This window comes from Paramormyrops kingsleyae, chromosome 21 (genome assembly GCF_048594095.1).
Source record: "Paramormyrops kingsleyae isolate MSU_618 chromosome 21, PKINGS_0.4, whole genome shotgun sequence".
Taxonomy (NCBI): Eukaryota; Metazoa; Chordata; class Actinopteri; order Osteoglossiformes; family Mormyridae; genus Paramormyrops; species Paramormyrops kingsleyae.
In genome coordinates, this window is record NC_132817.1 from 9130203 (window position 1) to 9149721 (window position 19519).

Below are 19519 nucleotides of genomic sequence, written 5' to 3' on the forward strand. Positions count from 1 at the left end.
TTTATATCTATATTTGAATAAACATCTTGCTATGCCGAAAACATTCAGGCGTTTAAATCTTGCCCTGCAGTCGGGCTGAGTTCCCCCCGTGTTCCAGGCCTTTCCTCTGAGTTCAATTAGCTTCCTTACACAGCTGAGAGAGATGCATTTAGGTGAACCTGAGTCTCTAAGATGGCCATATTGTGCCTGCTTGGGATGCGCTCCAGGTTCTTGCCATCCTATACTGGATCAACGATTGTAAGAAGGATTACCGACAGCTTCTGTGTGTGTGGGGGGGGGGGGGGGGGGGGGGGGAGGGTGGTGGTGGTTATAATATACATTACATTCCTGCAGGTATGTGTGTGTGTGTGTGTGTGTGTGTGTGTGTGTGTTTTCAATAAAATTTCAACTTTCAGTTTTGTAGTAAACAGGAGAAGAATTCATTCACACAAAAGTGTACCAAAATAGGACGAATTCAGTGTTGTCCTCCTAAAATGCGTATATTCATGTATTTTTATCCTGCCTGCTGTCTTTCTCATGTTTAACAGAGGTTCACTCCGTTATAAATGTCTGCGTGTGCAGAATGAATTTGCATGGTTTTATTATTATTTATTTTTATCGAAATTGTGATCGTCGTAAAGAGGCCAGCATTCCGAAGCGGAGGGGGAGATGAGGGGGAGCTGGAGGGGAGACGGTGATCTCCGCATTCCCAGACTGACGCTGCCTTAAAAGGGCATATGGGTGAGATCACAGAGCGAGTCCCTCCGCCCACCTCCCCCGGCCGTGTCAGCACAATCCGGGACGGCTCGTCACAGAACAAGTTCAAAAGTTCCCCGTAGCTAATAATCGGTATTTTATAAGGGTCTGACTAAATTCAGTAGTCTAGTCTGTTATATAATATAACCGTTTCCAGACCGTTTTACTCCGAAATATCCTCGAGCTACAATGGAAAGAAAAATTCTTAAGTAATTGCCTTCTTTCATATTTTCGTGTCAGCCAAATCTCATTAAAATGTATGCTTTATTGCATACATTTTTTGCTCAATGTAAACCAGTCGAAGCCTTTAGAAATAATGACAGTAATCTTTGTACTTTTATAGGATAATAACGATAAGGACGAATGCTTATACTGCTATGTCCTAAAATAAAAAGTAATATTATTGTAGGGTGGATGCGCGAAGAAGGTGCCCACCGCCATCTATTCGACAGGCACCATCCAGCGATTTCTTGGACTAGGATTTGTTTGCTTCTACCCTGCAAAACATTTAAACGTATGCATGGTGTAAGTCATCACATGCAAAAATGTTAATTCGGCTGTCAGAAAGGACCTTTCAGTGGTGAAGTATGTAGAAAACAGTTCTTTACTCGCTGCAATAGATGCTGCCTGTGATGACACCGCAACAGATACTTGTAGAGGGGGGGGGGGGGTTGAGACACGTAAGAAGATTTTTTCCTCAATGTATTACAAGGGAGAATTTCAGCCATTTGAAAACTGTTTTGAGAAATGCATAAGCAGTTGAGAGAACGTCAGGACTGTTTAAAGAAATTGTCCAAAGCAACCAAGAGAAACTAAGAATGCGCCTAGCTTTTTGTTATTTTGGCATTTATGCGGATTTAAGTTGGCAAATGATAGATGGTTTTGTCTAAGGCTTGTACTGTATCATCTGCAATGTATTCATTATATAAACAATACAGAACATTTTAAGAGAAAGGCAGGATTTGGGCTAGGTGTCAGGGTTATTGTCATTGTTGACTGAGGTTAAACTGCATAACTGGGAGTTCTGGGGGAAGGTCCCCACTACCCTGTAAGCAGACACACCAAAGATCAGGCAAACGGCAGTGAGCGCAGGTTTAGTCAGAGCCACAAGGAGTGACATCAGCCCCTCTGGGGGAATGGGTAGCAGCTCCTGGGCTGAAAAGCCTGGTCGGAGGTTTTTCATGGAACATATGGGGTGTTCAAGACTGAGTCATAGCTATATGGCACCCTGGTGTTTCTCATACCAGGGCAAGAGGTTACCAGCTGACAAAAGCATCCAGACAGTGTCTTATAACTCACAAATTATATGAGTTATATGCCTTTTGGTGGGACTGATCACTCAGATAACAGCTCAGCCTCACACCCTTTCAGAAAGCTATGAGCCTGATGCATGTCCCCAGCTCTGAGGAGTAGGTGGAGCGTCCATCTTCTCCTCCTGTCTGGTGGGTTTCCTCTGGAAGCTCCAGAATCAGAATCAGAATCAGCCTTTATTCGTCAAGTGTGCTGGGGCACACAAGGAATTTGTTCCGGCAGCTTGAGACTCTCTCGTACATAGAGACACTATACAAGCTATACAACAATAAATGACACTATACAACAATAAATGACACTATACAAACAAACAATAAATTACACTGTACAAATTACACTTCCTCCCACCGTCCAAAATTACACAGCCTGGTGAACTGGTGTCTCTAATTTGTCCTGTGATGAGCTTGAATGTCCTATCCATTACAGAAATAGCCTTCGTTTTGTCTCCAACCCCTATTTGTGTACTGTGTAGTTTTTATATTTATTTGCACCATGTTTACTTCTTTGCACTATGTGCACTGTTTTTGTACCCTCTCTGTTCCACACTATATGTATGTTTGCCTGCGTGCTACATTTTCACTGCTGTATGCACCAGAATTCCCCCCTAGGATCAATAACGTCCATCTGAATCTTAATCTTAAACGTCCCATAGCGCCACATAGGGCAAACACACTCCTAATGCAAATTCTTTGAAAATCCAATAGTGGAACATTAATGAAGTGAATCAGCAGGTGGAGCAGTGATTTTACTTCATATGGGTCATGACCTTCGAGCATAATGGAAAAGAAAATTTTGCTCCTCCTACATGTCTAGCCCTCCTGCATATCCGTTTCAGATCTTGGTTCTTAGCTGAATCCACCTGTCCACCCATCTACCATGACATCTTATTTAGTACAGGATAGCACTTGAAGTGGTTGATACTCACCAGTATTTTTCTCTTCATAGGACCAGACACACCTCTCATAATCTGCCAGTACAGAATAACAAGGTTAGACTGGCTCCTGTTTTTTTTCCCCACTTCAAGCACTGGAATGGGGATCATGGTCAGTCTGGAGTTTTTCCAAGGAGGTAGAGAGTTCAGGGCAGAGAACACCCTGAACGGGAGGCTAGTTCATCTCATTACACACACAAACACACACACACACACACACACACATTGTGATTAAATCTTTGTAGGGACTCTCCATTAATTTCTATGGAGAAAACTCTAATCCCAACATGACGACCTTAACCCCTACCCAGCCCTAACCTGAACCATAAGTAACCAAACAAAACACAAGACTTTTGCTATTTGTAGTTTTTTGATTGCATTCACAAATCTTTGTGGGGACCTGGATATTTGGTCCCCACAATGTAATATAAACATAATCCACACACACACACACACACACACACATATACCTGGAGGAAACTCAAAAAAAAAATCACAAGGAAACATGGAAATTCCACACACACAGAGTGGGGGCTGGACTCAGAGCCCCAGTTCTGCAGGTAGGAGGCGACCCTCTCGCTCATATCATTCATGAATATTTTACAGATGTTCCAGCAGGCCGCTGAGGCCGAGCGGCAGCTCCAGGGGCATTTTTAGTACTGTTCTCTGAAGAGGGCGGCTCTAATGACAGAGGCTGACAATGCAAGATGCCCTGGGCGATGTGCTTTGTTTGCGTTCTCTGTTGGGATGAGTCCACGCCGATGCCGGGCCCTCATTGTTTACGGCTTCCTGTTTGAGGATTATTTGGGGCCTTATTGTCTGACTCACAGGGCAGGAAACAGGCAGACAACAGGGGAATCTTCATGCGGAGCCACCGAGAGCAACCAATTACATCATAAATCCAGGCGTGCTCCATATGACAATTAATACCATGACCTTATCAATCATTTTACTGAGTCAATATTAACTTACAAGAGCATTTAACTTACTTAATAACTGTTGCTACTATTAGCCAGCATGGGCAAAATTCCATCAACTACTGAATTGAAAATACATTGTTAAGGTTATTACCCATGTAATCGCTATGAAACTTTATAATTAGGCACTCTGACTAATGCTGCCCTTTTATAGCCATTTACACCACAATCCCCAATCTACACTGAGTATCATAATCCAGATTATCAGAAATATATGCGGGAGGACCACCTACTGTCAGTCAGCACTTTTCATCCATCCATTTTCTGTAACCGCTTATCCTCATGCTAAATCAGTGTCTCTCAACCTGGTCCTCAGGTACCCCCAGGTGATGCAGTTTTGTTCCCTATAGGTCCCAGCCAATCAAAAACACTAACTACCTGGAACTGGTATAGGGAGCAAAAATGTGAACTGTCTGGGGACTCGATTGAGAATCTTTGTGCTAAATAAATAAAACTAAACTAAAATTCAGAGTCATGAAGGCTGCCTAGCTCATGCCAGGCTGAACAGATTGAACCGAGGGATTGGGGTGTTTTTTAAGAACACATTGGCGCTTTAAGCGCACCATGCACCGCATGCTGGCCGGGCAATGTGTCACCACGCTGCGGCTTTGCGTGCGATAGAGGCCGTTTGTATTGGCACCTACCTAAAGTCATTAAATCGGCAGCAGGGAGGCGTAGGGTTTAGGGCTGCTGGGTGGCGCCGGTCCAAAGATAACGGTAGAGTACAGCTGACAAGGTTTTACCAATGAGAAAAAATGCTGACCCTTGGCTTTGGAAATGAATTGTTGTTTTGATTACAATGATTTTTGTACCGTAACATTTCAGTGGCAAATTTAATAGAACTCCACTGTAAAAAAAATAAAAATAATCAAAAGAGGGACTTGTTGAACTACTTCAGAGCTTATTGGCTGGTATGAAAAATAAATTAAATGACGTAAGAGAGTGATCATTCTGTGCAAGTTATATTTTCATTTTTAGTAAGCATTCTTTGGTCTTCGACCTGCTTTTCGGCACATATCTGGAAAGCTATGTAAATGCCAACGTTTTGCACGTTCAAATGAGCATCTGACGGACGTGTAAAACAGTATAGAAGAAAATAATATCTAACGCTGTTAAATCGTCCGCTTTGTAACCCCTAATGGAAAATCCTACAGTTGCATGAAAAAGTTTGTCTACCTATGCGATCCAAGCACGACGTTACAGAAACACAGAACTGAAACAGTTTTTTTTTTTACGGAGGAATAGACCAATCACTATGCAGGTCTAATCGTCATTAACAATATTTACCAACATTATTACCGATAATGGAAGTTCCTCTATTTTTTCCATCAATGACCATTTATATCGGTAACATTATCTTGGATTCATAATTTTCTCCTACAATTGCATGCATGGTGTGTGCATTTTCTTGTTTTGTATATAATCATCTACATACAAAACGGTTTAAGCATCAAAATACAAAGTTGTCTTGAATTAATACAATGTATTGAATGTATTAAATGTGCTGATGTTCTTGTTTCCTCTAGCCGTTCTTGTTTCCATTTCAACAAAAGAAACACAGATGCAAATACGACGAATCTGATTGGCTCAGATGCCCCCGTCAATCTGGTGGCGACATTTTTTTTTCTTTCTTTAACACAAAAAGAGCTAAAGAAACCCGAACTTTCTGTGGATGTAGTGCTTTCACCTAAGATCTGAAGAGCAGTTAACGGGAAACCTGCAGAATTAAAGCTTACGGATCCAATTATCCCATTCGGACGGTGCACTACGTTGCATAACTATCTCTTGTTCATTCTATACATCGAATAAACAGAAGGGACACACACACAGCTACATCATTTTGTGGACATTGTTCGGTTATATAACAAAACAAAGAAAAATGACTCAGTTCAACAAGGGACCGACCTACGGCCTCTCTGCAGAAGTGAAAAGCAAGGTAAGGATATTGCCGTGGTTAGTGCGATGCTCGATTTTATCTTAATTTTTTCCGTTTTGACTGGGCGCTTTTATTTTATTTTAAGTGCTGCCGAAACGGCACTGTTTTCCCCATGTTTCCCATGTGAAAAGGAGATCTCCCGTATTTACGTTTATCCGTGAATAGAAATGTTAAAATCATGGATGAAAAGTGTGATCTTCCTCGTTTTCTTTTTTCTTTTCTTTTTTTTTGAGAAACTTGCAGGCATCCGTCCGGTTGCTCTCTTTGTTTCCTGCTGCGCTTTCAGTTAAATACAGGTCACCCGATCTGCGTTTCTCCTTTGGGAATGAATTATGCCTTCTCTTAGGTGAAGCACCGCATGTCATATCCTTCACGTAAAAGCTGAATATATATATATATATGGCAAAATGGAAAATCACAATTGTTTATGTATATATTATTTAGAAAATGTTAAAAATTTAATGCATGTTAATTTTATAGTCTTAATTTCAGTGTTTTTGCTAGAGAGATTAACCTAGCCCGATGAACTGAAATTTGGTGACCGCGAAGTTAGTGTTGTTCGTCTGTCATATGAACCAGTAAAAAATTCTTTTCATGGTAATCCAGTTGACTATATAACAGTCTTTGTAAATTCTGTGTTATCCACGTTGCAGGGTGGAGCATCGCATACGCACTGTAAATAACCCAGTATCGCCTATTTATAATTGGGATACTGATGCGATTAGCACAGTATCGTTAATTTTTATTGCAAGGTATCCCACAGCCACAGCGACTTACTGCAGATAAAATGGGGTTTTGAGATAAAAATCAATGCCAGTTTGTGTGTGACCTCGTCAAAGGAAGACAGCTGGACTGTGGCGTGGGGTACAAATCAAGGTCCCTGCAGTCTTGGAGCGTTTCATCATCGGAAACCCTTAGACAAGACTCCAAAAGCCAAACTTTCAGATGCGGGATTTTTTTTTACATCTGGTTGATGAATATGAATGTATTTTGGGCGAAGTTCTTTATTGCACTTTCGGTTTTGTTCCCCATTGTCCGCTTCCAAGTAACTAATACCATCGCCCCAGCTGTTGCAAAAGTCTGCAGCGCCCCATGCATTTCATTTTTTGCATATTGCGTATGAAACGGTGCATGGGATGGGTGAAACGCAGCAACATTTTCGCTACCGCTTGTGAGTGCCAGACACGCCACGTCTCATTTCTGGTAACAAGAGTCTGTTGCTATTTCGTAAAAAGGGGGGTGGTCCTCTTCATCCCCCCCCCCGCAGTACCCTCTCAGCCCTGTGACTTTTAAGTGCGCTCTAATGGGCAATTTCCATCTGATAAGTGCGATCGCGCGCACTGGTCGCAGAAGCTCCTCAGTTGCAAGGAGTTTCCACAGAACAGATTGGTCAATATATCCTTTGGGAAAATAAATAAAAAACCGAAACCCCTTGGTTGTTTTAACTTGATGTTGATCAGACAATCTATATCAAGTTGAAAAACCACTATTTATTTATTTATTTATTTGTTGGGGGAGGGGGTTCCTCTTGCTGACTCCTCCTACTTTTCTTGCTTCAGCACAATGTAGCTGAGGTCCTTAGAGGATTTGCAAACGATTCTTCTTTTTTTTTCTCGTGGGAGTGGCATAGCCCACTTCTTCAGCTTGGAAGCACTTCTCTGTCCTTTCAGTTATTAGGAGGCTGATCAGTCCCTTAATTCCATGAAAGGGTCCTGGTCACTCTAACTAATCTGCCTTTAATCTTGTGGGAATAAAACAGCCCTTTGGAAATGTCCAAGCAGGCAGACCTAGGGGCTCTTTGGTTTAATGAAGAGTCAAGCCATGAAATGTGTGTTCAGCTGAACTTTATTATGTGGCTTGTTTACTCCAGTTAAAGTCCAAATTAATCCATGCCACCTGTCCTCGTCACTGTTAGGTTGGGAAAGAAGTTTATACGCAAAACTGTTTTTATTTAATTTGAATGAACTGGCTGCCAGCAGTTTAGCCTTGTTAGAGGTCTGACTGATGTACCTAGTAGACAGGAAGGGAGTCACTCGCAAGAGAGTGGAGGTCACTTATTACTGATTTTTCTTTTTCTTCTAATGCTTGACACACCTTGTTTCTCTCTAAACTGTCTTGTCTCTAAAATGCTTCAGCACTGACAAATTCAGTAATAAGCAGTTATTCATATATTCTGGGTTGCTGACTTTGGTCAGTAGCTGGTGTGAGATTTTCAATTCCAGACAAGGCTGCACACACATGTACATGCATTTACATGTGACAGTTTTATTACCCTGTAAATAGTGTCTAGGGCTTGCAGACTACCCCAAAGCTTTTGATGTAGCTAATTTTAGGTTTATAATGGAATGATCTTGATTTTCCATAAAATTTATTGCGTGAGGGTCTGTAAGTGTGAGTGTCATGCCAGATGCATGACAGTTGGCAACCTCGATATATATATCTTGTCCATTTGCCATCTAGAATATGAATATGAATATGGTGGTCATATCAGGCTTACTGAGCCCAACATGGAGCCTTCAGGCATGAACATGTGTTCAGATGTCTGCACTGTGGCGCCTCTTGTGGTTTGCACATCTTCACACATGGCTGACCATGGTGGGGCTGGATCTCTCACACTTAGATCAGAGAGTGATATTGCGCTTACCCTGTTAAGCAGTGAATTGCATTTGTATTTGTTTTATGTCATATATGCATGCAGAATCGGTTATTGATTGACTGTATACAAATCCAATCTTTTTCTTCCATTTAAGGTTAACATACTGATACTGGTAATTAATTTGATACAGTATCAAGTTTTTGTTATATATATATATATATATATATATATATATATATATATATATATATATATATATATATATGTGAAGCAGAGAGCCTGTGTTTTGCTTATACCAGAGAATTTCTCTGAATTTCATGTAGGTTTGTTTGCTTTGAAGTATGAGATTCAAGCCATACAACTAAAATTGAGCCGGAAGAGTCGTGTTTTTGTGAACTGTTTCGAGAGCAAGATTTGGCACCACGAAGTGTGGGAAGATATGTGATCCTCTCAGAGCCAGACACAATGACGCTTTGATAAGGTGGAATGTCACTTGACTGTTCAGGAGCTTGTTGACAAGGAAAAACAAATAAAGCTGATTCTGGACATTTCCTCTTATTTAGTATTTGTATCTCCTCTCAGCTTTCCAGGATATTTTTGATATTTGCATGGGAATTACTGTTTTGAATATTTTTCAGTCGATCCACAATTGACTAGGCACTTGTTTTGAGTGGTTTTCTACAATGAAGTCCTTGGCAAAAATAAAATTAAGAAATTGTAGAAAGCAAAGAATGGGACAAATGTTTTGGATGCCCGCTGCATGCAAAGCCACTGCTGAATTCCTGTAACCTGAAAGGCAAGCTGTCAATCACTGGCAGACTGACAGGCTCCGCCCCCATTCCAATATCACTATCCCTACCCATCATCACATAAGCACAACATCGCAATTGCAAGCCTTTAAAAACCCATGATTTTTCATGGCAGTAGAATCGCTCTTATGAGTTTGGTCATTAAGGTGCCGGCATCCTGTGGCCTGACTGACCTCTATTGCCAAGACTGATCCAGCCATTCAAGAGTTTGACAGGCTTGTGTTTTTTTTTGTTTTGTTTTTTTAAGAATGGGGGGTTGGATGGAAGCGTTTTCATTTCAGCAGTTAATGGGCCTCCTAGGTTTCAATTTCCAGTCTCTCGATGCCTTTCGGGAAATCCCTCAATGTTTGCAGGGCTGTTGGCACGCCCCAGCCTACTACAGCATTTGCTACAGTCTAATATAGCATCTAATACGCCCTGCTACAGCATCTACTGCAGCCTGCTATAGCATTCAGCTGTATTTGGGCTGCCCTGCTTTTGTGTTGAATTACACTGTGGTCATGCAGTCCCTTGGTCAGCAATATTTTGTATGTGTATGTGTGTGTGTGTGTTTTCCAGCCACTCTTATTATTGAACTTCTGAGCTGGTAGTGTGGTATTTTCCTTTTAAGCGCTGACACCGGATCGTTCTTTTGCGTTCCTGGTACAAAACATCTGTCACCACTTCATCCTTGAGGTGTCATGATTTCCTGGAGCTGCTCTGCCAAACAGCTCATGGCTCCGAATCCAGGAAGTTCACGGTCTGAGTTTTCTTTTTTTATTTGGAGACCTTGGATGGTGGGGCTATTGGTTTGTGGCCTTCAAGTTCTCCCCATTCACTGGAGCAAAAAGTAATCGCCATATTTGCTGTGCAAACTTGTTTGCATTTTGAGTTAAGGGGTTTTCACCAGCAACATTTTTTGATAGCTGAATTAGTAGGTCATTTACTGCATGGAGAAGCAGGGGTGATGTTGCATAGCTGGTAGTAACACGGTCAGTTTGGGCCTCCAGAAGGACAAGGAGTCCATTATCTAAAAAAATCCAGCGAGTTCCTCTAGAACTGTCCAGGTAGCCTGTGTAAGGACATGGTTTATGAGGCAGTTACAGGACAGAAACGGTGTCCAGAACATTTCTCCTTTAAGCCCCAATGGAAGCGGAATGAGAAGAGCGAGATCCAGGCTACAACCGGCTCATAGGTCAGATTTTTCTGTCATGAAGCCAGAGTCTTTCCAGAGGCTTAGATTCTGGGATTGACAATCATGCCATTTTCATAAAGGACACTGGATCTTTTTGTACTGCGTTAAACAGTCTTCTTGAAGCAGTGGAAAGTGTTATCCTGCCTACAGACCTTTCAACTCCGTTGGCCGTGAAGAGCAGCGATGCATGTTTTGCTACTCTGTCAGCATTGTCTCCACACAATCCAGAATTCTGACATCTTGATGAGAAGGAGTGACCAGAAATCATTTTCCAAGCTTGGAGGGTCTCTGCCAAATACTCATACTGATAAAGGGAGCATCTCAGGGTTTGTTATGGGCTGTTTCCAGTGACCAGTGATCTTTTACTTCTCTGGATGTCAGCTCTGACTAAGGAGGCGTGTTGTGCTACAGAATCACAACAAGGCTTGTTTTGTGTCTGGAAAGGTTAAGTGTTCTTCTAGTTTGCACTTTTTTCCCCTGTAGCCATTAATCTCTCATGGAACATTTAACTTCTCTTCAGATAAAGCATTGCTGTGTTTAATCAAAGCCTGTTTTTGGTAAATTCAATAAGTCATAAGACATGTAAGGTTACCAAATGAATTTTTGTGTATGGAGGGGAAAGTGAACTGAACAGTGAAGATGGATGGGCATCAGACGTTGTGAGTTGGGCTGTCTCAAACTTCACCTTCTCATTCTTAAAGGACCATATTCATTGCCTTCAAGTTCTATTGAGTAACAGCCATAACATGGTGAATGCCAACCTTTATCCATACACTGCATAAAGATAAGGGTTTTCAAAATGAAACTGTGATCTGTGGAATTTTGGTAGTAAATTGTCTTAACCCCATGTTACCATACCATCAAAAAAACATTTTCCTCATTATCTCGAGTGAAATGCCAAACTATGCGGAAACGGAGTTAGAGTTTGCAAGAGAAGGACGTGCTGTCCATTCTGGTACTTATTAAACGTATGACTAATATGTAGCTGAGACTGGAAGCAGTTTGTAGAGTAACATAAGCTGGCAATTGCTGTAGGAATTTAAAACATCTCCTCAACTATGGAGTGGAGCACCAAAAGGCAATTCCTCACCTATTGAATCATTTAAGTTTCTTTAGGGTGTGTCTACCCCCCCCCCCCCCCAAAAAAAAATTTGGTACTTATCAATGCTGTGTTATACCAGATATGTGCACAAATTCTTAAAATGTAGATTCAGTAATACACACGCTATCGTAAAACTCTCAATCCCTGCAGTTGATTAATTTATTTTGTTTTTGCCTCTGCTGGCATCGTTCCTGGACAAACACTCAGAATGTAACAAAGCCTTTTTGTCGCTTAACCCGATCTTCCACTGTGTCAGCACCACTTCACAGCTAAATTCTTTGTCCCGCTTCCCCATCCCCTTGGCTGACGCTGACACAAAGTCGACGCGAATGGCAGCTGACGTTGAGCACCGGTCCTGCGTGCAGTCTTTTGCACACAGATGCTCTTCGTCTGGTGAATGAGTACGTGTTAAGTTAACGTTTCCCAGCCCGGTTCTTGGGGACCACAGACGATTCACGTTTTTGCTCCCTCCAGCTGTGTTTAAGTAATAAATTATGCTTCCCCTTGCAATATGTTTGTAGAACATAATTCAAGCAAATGCAGAAACCGGGGACCTGGGTGCTGAAGAGCAAAGCTGCGAATGAGAATAGCCTGTAATTTGCAGCCCAGGAGGACCTTCCCTCCCCAGACAGGATGATCTGCTGTGCTGCATGTTCCTTGTGGACTCTCATAGATCTAATCAGCTTTTGTTCTCTTGAAACGGTCTGTTTGCTGTTGCTGTGGCATGACTTTTAAACATTTTAAACCAACCTCTTAAATCCTTCCTGTATCCTCTGAAGTGGTAATTTAGGTAACTGACTGATGTTTATTTTGAATTTTTTTTTAAATATCTGAATCAATGTGATTTTGAGGTGCATAATTTCAAACATATGATTATTCAGTCTAGGTTACTATACCGTTGTGTTTTGAAGAGCCATTTTGAAGTGCTATACTGTATGCTGAGCCTGATGTAGTGTTGAAACCAAAGAATGGCTCTACATTACAGTATGGTATTTGGTGTGAAACAGAGCTGAACTGGGCTGTAACTTCATGTCTGTGTAAATATGTCTGGTCCAGTAAACACTGGTTGTTTTTCTTGCTAACCAGATTACAGTGGAACTGCATTAATTCGCATTTGTGCTCGTCTGGGAGGATATGAAGGTGATCTGGTTAGAACAGGAATCGTTGACTGTGGGTTGTTTTATTTTATTCAGATTTTTATTGAGCTTTCCGAGATGGCAGGTTTCATGGTTGTTTAGGCCAGTGGTTCTCAACTGGTTTGACCCTGCCATGATAAATTAATTTCACAGAAAATTTATAAAAAAAATTGGTCATATTTGTGGGGGGGGGGGGTGCTGTTTTTTTTTTCTTTCTTTACGCACACTTTGCAACTCACTAAATGATCCACTTTTGGGGCACTATCCACTAGCTGGAAAATACTGATTTAAGATATCTCCTTCAAGCTGAGGATTTCCCATGGAAGTCTCAAGTGTCTCTACTGTAGGACCCCTCATGGAGGGTCTCTCCTGTTGGACCTCCTCATGCGGGGAGTCTCTCCTCTCAGACCTCCTGCCCCTGAGTCATTTTCTTGCACGTGCATTGGTCTGAGAGATCTCATGGCTGCTTCTTGCAGATCGCCCAAAAGTATGACCTGCAGAAGGAGGAGGAGCTGCGCTTCTGGATCGAGGAGGTGACGGGCATGCCCATTGGGGAGAACTTCCAGCAGGGCCTGAAGGACGGTGTCATCCTGTGCGAGTGAGTGACTGAGGGCTGTGTTCCTGTAGAGCTGTCTGCGGTCACAAAGTGGCCCCTGCAATGTGCCACCAAGATATATCACCTGTATCTGTAATGAATAGAGCAACGTTTCCCAATCCGGCCTTCGGGGGGCCCTGGACAGTCCACATTTTTGCTCCCTCCCCAGTCCCAGCACACCTGAAAGAAACTGTCAAGAAGGAACCAAACAGTGAAGAATACCAGACGCCTGGTACAGATGTGCTGGGAAGGAGCAAAAATGCAAACTGTATAGGCTTCACCGAGCACTGGCTTGTCAAACACTGAAATAGCAAATAGACAGATTTGTGTGACTGTATTCCTCTGGTGAACATAAATATCTGTTTATATATTTGTGTCATTTGTACAGTTTGATTAACAAGCTGCAGCCTGGTTCAGTAAAGAAAATCAACCATTCTAAACTAAACTGGCATAAGGTGAGAAATGTGTCTCCCTCAGCATGTGTGCACACTCTGCCTCAAATGTACACGCTTTCACCAGATTACTGAAAATGTATAAGTGAACAGAACTTGCATCTAACCAGCAAGCATATGTTAATTTGGGGTATGCTAACAAAAGCTTTACAAGCTATTGGCAAGCCTGAGAAATTGCATGCGCCTTCTTTAACGTGAGGTCCGTCCCCCTGGCCAAGTCTGCATTCCGTGGGGGATGTAACCTAGCCTGTGAAATCATGACCGCTTCCCCGTAAAGTATGCCTTCTCTCCCTCCCCCAGCTGGAAAACCTGGGAAACTTCATCAAAGCTATTCTGAACTATGGCTTGAAGCCCAATGACATCTTTGAAGCGAACGACCTCTTTGAAAATGGAAACATGACTCAAGTCCAGACCACACTCCTCGCTTTGGCCAGTATGGTACGCTCCTACTTCTGCAGTGAGTGAGAACAAGATCTCCATTTTGCTTTTGTTTTTTTTCCATTGAAAAGTTGGCATTGAGTCTTTGACCCCAATGAGTCTCACTGTACTCAACAGGCCAAGACGAAAGGCATTGACACAAAGGTAGACATCGGCGTGAAATACGCCGACAGGCAGACACGGCAGTTCAACGAGGAGAAGATGAAGGCTGGACAGTGCGTCATTGGGCTACAGGTCAGAATGTACAATTCAGTACATTAATCACTAACGTGTGTATAAAAGGATTTAAGGAAAGTGTAAGATTTGTTGCAATTCATTATTCTACGATAGTGACATTCAACTATTTGGAAAATAGTGCCTTGGTCCCAAAGTGGCCAGATAGTAACATTTACTGAATTGCTATTGTCACCCTTCTGAGTTTAGTGACACACTCTTGGTTTTTGTGGTCACTCATCAGAATTATAAGGGATGGAGCTTGTGATAGTTTTAACAAGGAAGCTGTGCTCTTCTGATCATCCTTATCTAAGGTGCCGTATGTAGTGGATAATGTGTTCTGGACTCGTGCCGGCTGTTGAGGGTGACTCGGGAAGCTCGTTCAAAGGCCTTGTTTCCTGCTAACTTTTGGACAGATGGGCACGAACAAGTGCGCCAGTCAAGCCGGGATGACGGCGTACGGGACTAGGAGACATCTCTATGACCCTAAGATTCAGACGGACAAGCCCTTTGACCAGACTACCATCAGCTTGCAGATGGGAACAAACAAAGGCGCCAGCCAGGTAGGCTCAGCTTTTAGCTAGCTAGTGGTTTGTCTAGCTAGCAGGCTTGTTAGGTTTTGATTGGCTGACGTTGCATTGATAGCCCATAATGCCCTAGCTCAGCCCTCCCATCCTCTTGTCTAGAGGACCCATCTTGCTACTGCTATCTTTCTACTTGTTTACATACATTCACGTTGCACTGTGTGTACAGTCCTGTGCAGAAGTCTTAGGCAGCAAAAGAAAGTGTTTAAATGACCTTCATGTTGGTGTAAAACGATGCCATTATGCCTAATTATGTCGTGCATGCATTATGTCGTGCATGTCAGTCCGGTGTACATATGTAGCTTAGCTTAGCTGTTTCAAATCTTCTGCTAAAATCACCCCAGTAATTGCCTCATCCATCCAATACAGCCATGTGATATTTTTCACCGGCACACCTTGTATAGATAATCAAAATCTCATTGACTTTTTTTTTTTTTTAACGAATTAAGTTAATTAAGAGAGTTGGTGGTGAAATGTAACAAACACACGGAATGGCTGAGGTGGCCCTGAGGGGAGGTTTGGGAACTGAAGCGATGTTCATCTGGACATCCAGCTAGTTGCAAGTACCTTTTTGGAGAACAGAAGAAATTCTTACACTTTTTGTTGTGTTACTCTTAATTTGCATTTGTTCTAATGCTAAATTGTTTTTTTGTTCTGAGCAAATGTGTCCTCACTGCCCAGATAAATAGCTTTAAACTTCTTTTTGCACAGTACTGCATAATCCCTGGTGCCCAGCACCTCTGCTTTTGCATGCTCTATCCTGTTTTTGCACGTTACTGTGAGAACCCTCCCTCTGTCACTATTTTGTGTTACTGTTTACCTTTGTATGGATGGTGTGACAGTAAAGTCCACTTGATCTCCAACCAGAGAGTCTGGCTGGCAGTTACTGCTAAGGTTTAAAATCGATATCTGGAGCTTAAGCATAGATTTCTGTCTTGTTTCTCCTCCAGAAATGTCATTTCACTATGTAAGCTACTCCCTGCCTTTCCCTGGGTCTCTTTGTACTGACCCCCATACATGAGAGCGAGAGAAGCTTAATCTCCGCCCTTAAACCTCCCTGTGTTCCAGTTCCAGGCCCGTCTGACAAAGCAGCTTAATTTTCCTGAACAAATAGTGTTTGGCTATTTAAACCGTAAGCTTGTCAACTGTGTAATCTGGTTATGGACAGAGATCCCGGTTAAATTGCCCTGAATAATCATTTTGCGATGAAACATTTAACCCCCACTTCTGAGGCTGTGTAGGAGATGGCGCTGGATCCGTCTCACACCCTGTGCCCTGTCTGTAGGCTGGCATGGCCGCTCCTGGCACCCGCAGAGACATCTTTGATCAGAAGGTGGCTGTGCAGCCATTGGACTCGTCCACCATCTCCCTGCAGATGGGCACCAACAAGGTGGCCTCCCAGAAGGGCATGAGCGTCTACGGGCTCGGCCGGCAGGTCTTCGACCCCAAGTACTGTGCCACTCCCCTGGAGCCCACAGTCCACGCTAACGGCAGCCAGGGCATGGGCACAGGCACCAACGGCTCCGAGGCCAGCGACACTGACTATCAGGGTGACTACCCCGACGAGTACCCGCTCAACTACCAGGACGAGTACGGCGGTCACTACAATGACCAGGCCATCGACTATTAGGCAGAATCCAGTGCAGGCCGAGTTAAGCCAGCTTTATGTCTCTCTCTTCCTAAAAATCAACAGGGCAAGTCTTTTGCTTTCCACGTTAGCTTTTACGCTCCAGCTGAAGTGCAAGACAAAAACGGCTGCTTGTCTGCGTTCCTTTCCTCCCGCCTGTCGAAAACATCAGTATTTTAATCAATTATAGTACTCTGTAGAAAGTACCAGTACTCAGTTCTGTTTATCATAAGGTTAAGAACATTCCACTTTTATTCTTTTTAACCTTTTTTTATGAAGTATTGATTACTGTGAAGTAATGATTTTGTTTTTGCCACAATGATGAAGTGTCCAGTACTTTATACTACAATCATGTCTCATATTATGACTCTTCAAAAGGTTCTGTTCTCTTAAAGGGGAATGTCGTGCATGTCAGTCCGGTGTACATATGTAGCTTCTGATCTTTTCCCCATTGCCTTTAATATATTATATATCAAGATTATAATACTCTGTGGCCATTAGGGTGAGTGAAGGAAACTGGTTGCACCTTCTTATTGGACTGTGGGATGTTTTTAAAAAATAATAATTAAAAGAAAAAACACTGGAACAGGTTTTTCCCTCTTCTCAGTTGTTTTCCATGTTACTAAAAATATTTTTTATTTTATTACATCAGATGCGCCATAAGGTCTTAATGTATGTAAAATCTACTCTCTCTGTATTTATTACCATGTTTTTTTTTTCGAAGTGTGAACCTTCTATGTTTTTTATAACTACATTTAATGTTTTTAAATTTTAATATTTAGGTTTTTTTTTTGTTTTTTTGATTGTACCCCCAGATCCAGGTATTTACTATAAATTGTCACAATGAATCGTTATTTTGGGGTAAAGTGTCAGCCACAGAAATAAATAATTAGAAAATCAGTCACTTCTGATCATTTTCCTGTCCATGGCTAGCTGTGTCAGGCTATAAGCATTTCAGATGTAAAATCACAGGACAGAAGATGGCCGCCTTTTCATTTCATTTGGAGGACAGAAACCTTCATCTGGAGTTCATGAGAAAGGTCTTATGGCACTATTTCAAGTCCACCCCCCCTCCCCCACATCAACACAGTTCTTTGCCTGGAGATAATCGTGGCTTTGTTTAGCGGCCGAATTTAAACTGAAAACACAGACCTCCAGAGTTTAGGAAAACGCCGGTTACCATGTAAACGGTGGAATCTTGCGAAACGGAAGCCAGGAGCCCCTCGGGCCTCGGAATGTGTTTTGGGGGCCTACAGCCAGAGAAGCTTCGACCCGCCTCTGCTCTGCTTGTTGTGTCCCAAGCAGCTTTTCTCGCTGTGGTCCCTCCACGCCTGTCACCTTGCTTCAAGCCAAATTTACGGATTCTGAGTTTCCCCTCCAACCCAGCAGGGAGTTGCTTCACATGGAAAGATAGATGTTATTCTGGTGGCTGCCATTTTCAGCAGCATCAAATGAAGAAAATTCTGGATTCCAGGGTCTTGCCGACACTAAACCTAGGGCTACTCTTTTTCCAAAGCTATGTGAAGCGTTCGCTCGATACTGTATTCCATTTCTGCTGTCTGTCGTGAATTCTTATAAACTGTAGGAAAATAGGCTTCAACCCATCAAACTTAAATGCATTTCTGCAAAAGCAATCATGTCTAATTTAAGCTCACCCTCCCTCCTCCCTAAAAGCCAAAAGCGCAGGGATGTTAACATTTGAGAGATTAGTTTCTCTTCCTACTACTGGTTTTGTGGCCTGTGATTCATGCCAGATAAATAAAATCAAGATGACTGAAAAATGTTCAATTCCTTAGACAGACAGACAGACATTGTGGCTTTTGACCATTTTGGATAAGTTAATCCTGTTTGCCATTACCGATTTACAGAAATATGCACTGAAATTCCACTTTTCCATGCAAACGTGGAAAAGTTTCAAAAATGTGAAATTATCTTGTGGGCAAGAAGTTGGTCATTTGACACACAGATTGGATTGGATTGATTTGTCTGTTTGACACCTTAGGGCGCTTTTCTGCCGCACAAAGTACGGTACTTTCGGTACGGTACTTTCGGTACTTTCGCTTTTCCATTGACTTCCGGTCGAGTACCAGTAACGAAATCTCGACTCTCGAGTACCGAAAGTGCCAAACCAGTTAGGGTACTTCTTTGGTACTTCGGTACTTTGGGGTGGGACTTGCAAACGTATTTGCTGTCGATTGGTTATGCAAATAGCCTGCCGCTGAAACACAAAATACAACCGCCATCTTTTGAAACACACAGCGAACAGAGCGATTACAGCGAGAAACAAAAAGTAGTAGAAACAAAAATATAAAAAAGTAAAATGGAAGGATGGACAAACGAGGAAACATAGGCTTTAATCGCTATATGGTCGGATGAACAGATCCAGTGGGATTTGGATGGCACGACTCGAAATAAAAAAGTTTTTGCCGTTCCGGGCAATTCAGTTTCCCCTGTCGCGCGTTGATTTGTACACGGTTTCGCTGTTGTTTTCATGTCTTTTTACGAAGCTCTTGAGGTAAACAAGCCATATATTAATTTTAAAACATCACATGCCTTTTCTATGTTTTTTGTTTTTACAGATAATAAATGAAATTACTTAATTCGCTGGATAGAGATATTTCTTGATGAAATTGCTTGTAAGACTATATTATGCGTGACGATCTACTGTATTCACATGTAATAATGTACCTGAGTGACTTTCAGACATTTCACATACCTCTTTTGCTTTAATATTAGGGGAAACATTTTTTCCTGATAGACAGGAGAAACATAGGGAAACTGAATTGCCCGGAATACCGTAATACCAAGCCGCATGGAAGAAATGGGGCACAAGCGAAACACCGAACAATGCCGCTAGAAAATAAAAAAACATAATTAAATTATTTGTTTGCTTCCAAAAGACT

At 42.2% G+C, this 19519-nt stretch overlaps 1 protein-coding gene across 1 annotated transcript; it reads left to right on the forward strand.

The window, feature by feature from the left end:
* The first annotated feature begins 5577 nt into the window (after window positions 1-5577).
* Window positions 5578-17516, forward strand: LOC111858473 (calponin-3-like). Its single transcript, XM_023840284.1, has 7 exons — window positions 5578-5890; window positions 13184-13305; window positions 13691-13757; window positions 14055-14192; window positions 14310-14426; window positions 14822-14968; window positions 16275-17516. The coding sequence occupies exons 1-7, from the start codon at window positions 5834-5836 to the stop codon at window positions 16617-16619; spliced, it is 993 nt and encodes a 330-aa protein (XP_023696052.1). The 5' UTR covers window positions 5578-5833; the 3' UTR covers window positions 16620-17516.
* The last annotated feature ends 2003 nt before the right edge of the window (window positions 17517-19519 follow it).